Source organism: Populus alba, chromosome 5 (assembly GCF_005239225.2).
Source record: "Populus alba chromosome 5, ASM523922v2, whole genome shotgun sequence".
Classification (NCBI taxonomy): Eukaryota; Viridiplantae; Streptophyta; class Magnoliopsida; order Malpighiales; family Salicaceae; genus Populus; species Populus alba.
In genome coordinates this window covers 269,784-280,095 of record NC_133288.1, presented here as the reverse complement: position 1 = coordinate 280,095, position 10,312 = coordinate 269,784, and the positions used below count along the sequence as shown (strand labels likewise).

General features: G+C 31.0%; 1 protein-coding gene across 1 annotated transcript; it reads right to left on the bottom strand.

Annotated features, from left to right (window-relative positions):
• Nucleotides 1-269: 269 nt before the first annotated feature.
• Nucleotides 270-2,848, bottom strand: LOC118028045 (UPF0481 protein At3g47200). The gene is made up of 2 exons (XM_035031564.2): nt 2,736-2,848; nt 270-2,085 (listed from the first exon to the last, which is right to left on the bottom strand). The coding sequence occupies exon 2, from the start codon at nt 2,070-2,072 to the stop codon at nt 492-494; it is 1,581 nt and encodes a 526-aa protein (XP_034887455.1). The 5' UTR covers nt 2,073-2,085; nt 2,736-2,848; the 3' UTR covers nt 270-491.
• Between the last annotated feature and the right edge of the window lie 7,464 nt (nt 2,849-10,312).

The following is a 10,312-nucleotide window of genomic DNA, read 5'->3' as shown; positions in this document are numbered from 1 at the left end:
AACCATGGAAGGAAATCTTAAATTAACAAGTCATACTTGTGTCTTTTTGTTGGTGCCTATTCTTGCCCCCCTCGCACACTCGGAGATAATTAAGTTAATTACGTGAGTGTTTAGAAATACGGTAATTCATGTATTTTACTTGAATTTAAAGTAAAAAATACCATGCTCTACAATATTAAGCGCACACCATGAGAAATTGAAAATAAAATATACAGAATAGTTACGTGTGATAAGAATTTTTTAAAATACATCAAAGAGAATATGCCCAACTTAATACTGTTTGTACATTTATACAACATTGAGACAGGACACAAATGCTGGCGGCCATGCCGCCAAGTCAGCAACACCAAACGAACTAAAGCTACATGCATGTGTGTGTGTTTATTGACTGCACAGGAAACATAAAATCCACAGCACAACACAACAAAAGCCAACAAACAGGAGAAATAAAAACTACACAGGCTCTGGATTGACTTGATCCACTTGGAGTGCTAGTGCAGGCCAAGGAGCGCACAAATTGTTTGTACCGAAGTGAGGATGAGGAGGCCAGCTGCACTAACCGTTGCAACACCTTTCCAAAAATTCCCGAAAAATTCCTCTATGAAGTATGCGGGGTTTTTGGCCCAGGAGCTTTTATAATAATCATCCACCGCCGAAAAGATGTCGTGATAACAGGAATGGCTATCAATCGTGTGGACTGATGAAAGACTGTAAATCAGGTCCCTCACTGCAACTTCGTCATTGTGAATTACAATTTTATTTTCCATTAGGAGTTTCGCATCTTTAGGTTTGACAACAAGAATACGCAATAGGTTGATGTAATGGCAGATGTACTCTTGTCCTGGATAAAGACGCTTCTCCAAGGCCATAAGGTTTCTGAAGAGACGTTCAGTGTTGCTGTCTATCTCAAGCTTTGGTATGTAAAACTCTGTTCTCAATCTACTGAAATCTACATCAAGTAAGCAGTCACGTTCTCGTGGAATCTTAAACTTAACTCCTGCTTGGCGGAGCCTGGTTGCACTGTGAAAGCTTTTGATTTGTTCTACAGACTTGCCATTTCGAGTGAAGGATAGTAAAGATCTTACCAAATCAGTGAAATGCTTTGGCGTTGTTGCTGCAGGAGGGAGGTTTCTTGGAATGTGGGGTTCATCAAAATAGGAACAAGCAAGAGTTTTAAATTCCGTGTGTTCTCCTTTAATGTTTTCTGGAAGAAGGTCATATAATTTCTCAAGAATAAAGAATGGAAGCTGATTTTCAAGCAAAATCAAGTCCCGTTGAATCGCCAACCTCAACCCTGGTTCTTTCAATATAGAATCTTTTTTAAACACCTCTCCATCTTCATTGTACTTGAGGAATAGCTCGAAGATGAATACAGCATCGTACAGAATCAGCTCCAGAAAGTCTTCAGATTTTTTAATTTCATGGGAACCATCTTCATAACATTGGCGGATATTATTTTCATCATCTACCAGGGCATCCCAAAACTCGTCCTCAGCCCCTTCCCGTTCCCTTTCCTTTGACACCCTGTCTTTCCAGAACTGCTCATAGTATTCATCCTTTTTCCTTTCCATGAAGCGCAGATTTCCGTTGCCGTTGTGAATAGGGCCTATAGAAATTTGTCGAGGACTGTACATGGCTTTATTTGATTTGCGAAGTGCCTTGCCAACTCTGTAGATGCACACATCACTCTCTTGTTCATGATTCAAAGCTGCTCTAACATGACGGGGTACTTTTCCATGCTTAACAAAATCCTGACCATTGTATGAATTTCCAGAAATATGTTGATGAAACAATGCTTCAGAATGAATTTCAGTATTATCTACAAGGTAGTCTCCGGCTGAAGAATATGGTGCATGAATCTCAGCATTATCTCCACGGTAGTCTCCGGCTGAAGAATATGGTGGATGAATTTCGGCATAGTCTCCGGCTGAAGAATAAGGTGGATGAATTTCGGCATTATCTCCATGATAGTCCTCTCCGCCATATGAAAAGTACGGTGAATGAATACGATCAGAATTATCTCCGAAGTAATTTTGGCCAAGTGAAAAACATGGTGAACGAATTTCTCCCATCTATTGGAATTTGCTGCGTAGATGATAGATAAGCGAATCATTATTTACCAATAAGAACAATTTCTCAAAAATTAAGATTATTTCTTAATTAAATAATTAACTAAAATATATATATCAAAAAGTTATGCGTTTGAAGTTTTTGCTTCTGTAATCAAAGACAATAGTAACAATTGCCATTAATATTTGCTTCTCAAGAATCTGACTTCTAGTCTTGTTCTCAAAATGAATAAGTTATAAATCAGTCCCTATAAATAAAATGAATTGAATAGCGTGTCTAGTTCTAAAAACTAATTAATTAGTACGTGAAAAAAAGAGCATCCTCCTTAACCAGGAGCTACCATCCTCAGCTTTAAATTCTCATGGTGATTTTTTCAGTGAGGTTCATTTGAGACTTCTATATATGAGGTATCTTTAACAACAATTTTCCTTTCAAAGCAGAGGAAAGGTGAAAATTAACTCGTTTCAAGCATTGCACTTGTAAACTTACTAATTAAGAGCCAAAAGAAATTAGAACTAGAGTATCAGAGTGAGAGGCTACATTCATGACATTCCCCTTGAACCGTTCGTCTTAGTGAATCAAATATTATGGAAGGACGAAATATGCATGGATGGAGAGAAAACAAAACTAATTAATGAGAAAATTAAGCAAACCAGAGCACGCACCGTGGCCTGTGGAGAAGAAGGGCAATTGTTTGGTTCAAGCAGCAGCAGAGCCACTTTCCTAGAAGCAATAGTACTGAGATGCTGTATGCAGCCTCTCTCACTCTCACTCTTTTCGATTTGTATATCTTTAGCTCTTCAACTCGATGTGATATATACACACACACTACTCTTTCCTTTGCTCTCATTTTTTCTTTCTTTAATCTTCAAGTAACTAGCTAGTTAGGTTAACTCCAGCTTTGATTATTGAGAAATTTAATATGCTCGCATGAAATTTATAGTCAATTGTAGCAATGATTAGTGTTGGTAACGAATATTTGTGTATTTGAACGATGAAGTACGTAATGGAATTTCTTAATATCTGAGCTGCCATAGTGTTTAGGTGGTGGGATTTTTTAAAATTAACAAGGTTTAGAATTAAATTATTAAAAGAATTTTATTGGGGTTGGCATGATTAATTAACTTCAACTACAAACTAAAAGAACCGAGAGAATTGTTTTTAGTTTCATCTTGAATATTTTTTTAATTTTAAATTGGTTTTTATAATTTTCTTTACTTTATTTTATCACAATATTAAATAAATATTTTTGTATTTGATTTATTCTTAATTTTATAAGTTTATTTTTATTATCATATCATTAAATAAAAATAATAATAAAAAAAAACAATGTTTGTTTAATTCAATGGAGTCTATGATTTATATTACGAGTTTGATGTGTTAAGTCATGAATTTCGAGTTGATTCAATATGTTATATATCATTTTAATATTAAAAAAAATATTATCTTAAATTTTTTAAAACAAAATCATTATATTTAGACATGTCAAGTCAACTAAAATATATTAAAATAACTTTTATACTAGTTAATTTTAAATTTAAGTAAGAGAAAGAGATGGAATGAGAGATTTATAAATATATAGTCACACATCTGATTTCAAAAACTTGAATGGCGACTCCATATGGACTCTCTGCCAGATTCTCCCTTACACAATTGGTAGTATAAGGAGATTCCGTCGGCGACTCCATATGGACATTATATCGCTAAGACTAGTTACACGACCCGCACGATGCTGCGAGTTAATTTTTTTGCATAAAAAATATTATAAAAAATTAAAATCTAAATGCATTAAGTTTTTTTGTAAAGTTATATTTAAGAGTTTTAGGTTTGACTGCAACGCCTAACCCAAATGTAATATTTATAATAACATTAAACTTAAAAGACCCAAGTTTAAGTGGGTCTGGCTGCAATACCAAACCCAATAGTCTTGGATATGGATCAGCTGCAAAGTTGTGTTATAAAAATATAATACTTAAATGGATTAATTAAAAAAAAAACAAAGAAAAAAAAACCCAACATGAAAAAAAATCTAAATTAACTGGGTTAACCCGTCAAACCTGAGATTCGTGTCATGAAAGTCTGATAACTAAATAGAAAAAAATTTAGTATCAACAAACTAAATAAAAAAAAGTTAATTAAAAAAAAAGGCATCGACATTTTCACCGTGGACTGTACTATGCAATCCACAGTGAAAAGCATAAAAAGAAAAAAAAAAAGAAAAAATAATAATTAAAGATATCAGCCTTTTTCACCGTGGACTACATACAATATTAAAAGATGAAATTGAAAAAATAAAACTAATGAGGAAAAAGAAAAACAATCTGAATCAACTGGATTAACCCGTCAAACTTAGGATCCGTGTTATGAAAGTCTAATAATTAAACATAAAAAATTTAATATTAAAAAACTAATTAAAAGAATATTTACAAAACAAAAAGAAAAGAAAAAAAGATTAAAAAAATAAAGGCATCAACCTTTTCAATGTGGACTGCACTGTGCAGTCCATAGTAAAAGGTTTAAAAAGGAAAGGGAAAAATAAAAAAACAAAACAAAGGCATACGCCACGGGTTTTTTTTTTCTTGAATAAAAATATCAAAAAATGCTAAGATCTAAGAGTGTTATGTGTTTCTGCAAAGATATACCCAAGAGCCTTTGGCCTAGCTGCAACACTTGACCCAAGAGTAATATTTATAATAATATTAAACTTACACGACTTAAGTTTAAGTGAGTCTGGTTGTAACACCAGACCCAAGAGCCTTGAATGTGGGTCAGGTTGCAAAGTCGTGTCATAAAAGTGTGATAATCAAATAGATTAATTAAAAAGAAAAAAAACCAACATGAAGAAAAAACTAATGAAGAAAAAGAAAAAAAATCTGAATTAACTGGGTTAACCTTTCAAACCAGGATAACTTGTCAAACCTTAGTTTCACGTCATGAAAATTTAATAACTAAATAGAAAAAAAAATTGACGGGTTAACCCATAATTAACTGGGTTAACAACATGTCAAGCTTGGAATACGTGTCATGAAAGTCTGATAATTAAATATAAAGAAATTTAACATTAACAAACTAAACTAAATGAAAAAAATTAATTAAAAAGAAAAAAAGCAAAAAAAATAAAATTTATAGTTAACTCGTCAAATCAGGTTAACCCGTTAAACTCGGGATCAATTAACAAACTAAATTAAACAAAAAAAAATTAAAAGAAAAAAAAAACTAAGAAAGAAGCCAAAAAAACAAAAAAAAATGGAAACAAAAAATAATATATATTATAATATAATACTAATAATAATTATTATTATATATAAGTATAATTAAAAGGCGTGGGGAAGCTACAATGCTTTCCCCACGCCTTTTAGAGTTCTTTAATGAAAGGCATAGCTAAGCACATGCAGGTGTGTGTGTATATATATATAATGAATTGTAGCAGTGATTAGTGGTATAAAGAGATTCCGTTGGTAATGATTAGTGGGTGGTGGGTAGATAATGGGATATTTTAACATCTGAGCCACCGGAGGGTTTAGGTGGTGAAGTTTTCTTTTCCCACGTGCATTTGTTAAAAGAGTTAGAGGATATTTAACGTTATGTACAGGAGGTAAGAAAAAGCTAATATAAAATATTTTAGAAATAACTATAAGGGCTAAATTGTAACCAACCCCAAGACCAATGGTCTAATTACCATTATCTTTTGGCAAAAGATTCCATGCTAATGGTGTATGAACAAATTGTTAGATTTAATTTGGTTTATATATTAATTTAAATTAATATTGATTAATTATTGTTTGACATGTATTATGATTTACGCATGAGTTTTTTGAAGGTGGAGTTAAAAGTGTCACGCGACAGTTGATTATTACTAATTTAAATTTAAAGATGGATTAATTCATTCACGAACTAGTGTAATGAAATTCACTTTGACAAATTATTCAAAAAAAAATTGGATACATTAATTTTATCCTATTATTAACCTGCAACCTATACATGAGTCAACCTTTTGCAGATGTTATTCCTATATATATATATATATATATATATATATATATATAAAATTAGAGCTGATCTAAGTTAATTTGGTGATCTAATAAAAAATCATGTCAGGAGCCTTATCCCTGGTTAATAGATTGCAGTCAAGTATTTATTCAAGTCATGCCAACTATTAACCGAGTCACATGGATTTCTCCTTGTGCATATTTAAGATTGCTAAAAAAAAATATTTAGTTTAAGTTCACATATAAGCTAATTCGATAACACTTTTTAATATAAAACCAAAAAAAAAAAAGAGTGCTATATATCGTCATCAACTTTATTTGGTTTCAATTTATGTTGTTTGACATATAAATATTGTTCAATTTAAATCAACTTTTCAGTAAATAGTGAATGTTAATGAGCACAGTAGCGAGAACTAAGCAGTGTTATGTGTATTTGGGACTGTGAATACTGTACACTTTGGCTCTCTTCATACAATCAATTGACATTGACATATAAGGTTAAACTACAACACTAAATATACCCACTGATGGCTCTCTTTTCTCGATTTCACCAAAAAGAAAAAAAAGGTTCCACTAGATGCACCAAGTCAATGTGAGTGGTTGTCTTTTTTCTTATTTATGAGAATCCAATAGAGACATCAAGTCTAGGGCTCCACAATGTCTGCCACTAGTCAATTTCCTCCAACTTGCTGTGTAAATTACTTTGCTTTCTCTTCATATATTAGAAATATTTCAAAACTGCTCAGCCTTTCACTATAGCAATATTGAGCAGTTTTTTGGTTTTTTAAGTTGTTTTTTTTTGTTTTTTATGCCTTTTATTTTGTTCTTCTTTCTTTGTTTTTTTTTTAATAATTTTTTTAATTTAGCTTGTTAATATTAATTTTTTATATTTAGTTATCAAACTGATACTGAACCCAGATTTAACAAGTTAACCCATAATTTTTTTCATTTACTTTAGTTTGTTAATGTTAAATTTTTTTTCTATTTAATTATCAGATTTTTATGACACATATCTCAAGTTTCATGGGTTAATCCAGTTAATTCTAGGTTAACCCGTCCATTTTTTTTGTTTTTTTTTGTTAATGGTAATTTTTTTTTTGATTTAGTTATCATATTTTCATGACACGGATTCTGGGTTTAACAGGTTAACCTGATTTGACGAGTTAACCCGAAGTTTTTTTTTTTTTGCTTTTTTTTCTTTTTAATTAATTTTTTTGTTTAGTTTAGTTTGTTAATATTAAATTTCTTTCTATTTAGTTATCAGACTTTCATGACACATATCTCAGGTTTTATGGGTTAACCTGATTTTACGGGTTAACCCAGTTAATTCTGGGTTAACTCATCCATTTTTTTTTTTTGTTAATACTATTTTTTTTTTTAGTTATTAGACTTTCATAATATGAATCCCGGGTTTAACGAGTTAACCTGATTTGTCAAGGTAACCCGAAGTTTTTTTTTAATTAATTATTTTTGTTTAATTTAGTTTGTTAATGTTAAAAAAAAAAAAGAGACAAACTACAGAACCAAAGCAAGACTAATCCCGTCCAAATCCAGATCAAGATCTACAGCAATGATAACAAAAGTAATATAGAGAGAGAGAATACTTACAGATAGCTAGCGAGAGATAGAGAGAGGGCAGAGCACACAGAAGTTGCCCAGGGAGAGATCAAGGAAATGGGAAAGAGGGAGGCTCAATCTATCAACCTGTGCTTAAATATGGGTGTGGTGAGTTAATAGCGTTAGAGACTTAAAAGATGTTAGGGTAAAAATTAAGATCAATTGGTGGACCCCAATTTTCACTGGTTTGATTTATTAACATTGATAACCAGTAAAAACAAATTCTTATTTTATCTTAATAAAATACTCTTGTAAATTCTTTTTTTTATCCGATAATGAAACATAATTTTAAATTAATTTCTAAATCAATCAAAACTAAATTTAATAGTCAAACTATTTTAATATTGTTAATGACTTAACAATGTGTGGTAAAAACGAGATCAATGTGTTGACCCCAATTTTCTTTCGTTTGATTTATTAATATTGATCACCACTTATTTTTTTCTTTTTTCTGTTAATAAAATACTCTCATAAGTTTCTTATACTCGTGTAAATATTTTTTTTATTGGATAGTAGAGTATATTTTTAACTAGCTTACATATCAATCAAAATTATATTTTATTTATTTGAAGTTTATTTATTTATTTATGAGTAGCATTACGCGATATAATTTGTTAAAAGCATGAATTAATAAAGTGCACCGAGCGGGACACCTCGCAACACAAACACACACACTTCAAGAATGCTTGGCGAAGAATATCTTGACTCATGCGGTTTTATAATATTTTATAGATTATGGGATATTTTGGGATTTTAATGGCGGTTTAAAAGTATTTTTATTTTAAAAATATATTAAAAAAATTATTTTTAATATCAAAAAGATTTAAAAATATAAAAAAATTATTATATAAATATTTTTTAAGGGAACGCACTGCTTTTCCAACCATGCTTTGAGGCCGTTTATTTACGTGGTTGTGGCTGCGTTTTAATTACAACGCAATTTGTAGCCGTTTGATAATGAAAAAAAAAGTGATTTACTGTTCATAGTCCCACATGTTTTTTTTCCTTCGAAAACATAGTTAAAGAAAAGCAAGGAATTCTTGTTTTTCTTGCACTGTTCATGCTAATTGCATTGATACATTGTTTATGCTGCAAGAGAATTGCACTATTTACTTAAAAACAATGAACAGTGCAATTCACTTGCACTGTTCACAAGTGAATTGCACCGTGAACAATTTTTTTTTTCAGTGTGTTAATTTTTTTAACATTTTTTTTAAGAACAAAACTAGTTTAGAGTGAATTAAATTCATTTGCACTATGATGCGAATAATATTTTTTCCCCGAAAAATTAGTATAGAGTGAATTAAATTCACTCGCACTGTAATATTAATTTTATACCTGATAATATTTTGTCATAACCTAATTTTGGCCCATTGGCTTTTAATTTAATTTTTACAGGGTTAAAATGTAAAATTAAAAGATCAGAGACTTATTTCGATGAAAAGTGTGATTTGTCAACTTGCGTGAAAATTAAGGACTATAATGTGTTTTTGCCATTCTATCCTTATCTTTGAGATAATCCTTACTTTCGAAATAATCCTTATTTTCAAGATAATCCTTACCTTCAAGATAATGAAAGTTATCTGATTTCGAATTTGATTCTAATTTGAATTTCAAAAAAGAGAATGAGTTTGATTGAGACTTTAATTCTTACAAGTGATGGGACTCTTGCACTATAAATATTGATCCCAGTCTATGCACACCGGAGGAGGGAAGGGGAGGAAAAAAACCCTAAAAGAAGAGATCCCAGAGGAGGCCATTACCAGAAACCCTAAAAAAGGAGACATCTAAAAAAAGAAAGAGGGCGGCGAACCCTATACTAGCAGCCACCCCCTTTAACTTTTTTTTTTAGCCCAGTCTCACTCGACTTCGCCTCCAGCAGCCGCATGCCTAGGTAAGTTTCCTTCCTTCCTTCCTTGCAAAAATAATTAATTGGTTACTGTTGCATATGTTTTTCAATAGCAGAAAATTCCAAAAATATTTGGGGCCTTCATTGATTTATTCTCACTCTACTTCGCCTCCAGCAGCCGCATGCCTAGGTAAGTTTCCTTCCTTCCTTGCTAAAATAATTAATTGGTTACTGTTGCATATATTTTTCAATAGCAAAAAATTCCAAAAATATTTGGGGCCTTTGTTGATTTGTTTTTGAGCCCCTCGCAGTTTGTTTTATTTTTTTGTTGTTCTTTGTGTTTGTATTTTTTATAGATATGCTCAATCTGTGGACTATTACTATTAAATGCAAACATGTCATGCAATGTTTTTTTTTTTACTTCCATCTAAAAAACAGAAAAATAAAAAAGGTAAAAAAAATAAAAAATAAAAAATGTGTATGCACAAATAAAAATAATGTAAATTTATTGGTTTATTCACTGACGCCAGAGTCAGGAATAAAAATACCGATTTAAATTTATATTATTTTTATTTGTTGTATTTTGTTTTATTTAGCTAGAAAAAATAAAAAATATGTGCATGCATAAAAATAAATTTATTTTTATTTATTTATTCACTGGCGCCAGAGTCGGGAATAAAAAATATTGATCTAATTTATTTGATAGCTACGTGATATTTACTAACGCCAGAGTTGGAAGTATCCGTAGTTGAATATTCACTGCCGCCAGAGTCAGGAATATTATAAG

Excerpts from the sequence above, each read along its gene's own strand:
- LOC118028045 (XM_035031564.2), bottom strand. The coding sequence starts at position 2,072 with ATGGGAGAAATTCGTTCACCATGTTTTTCACTTGGCCAAAATTACTTC.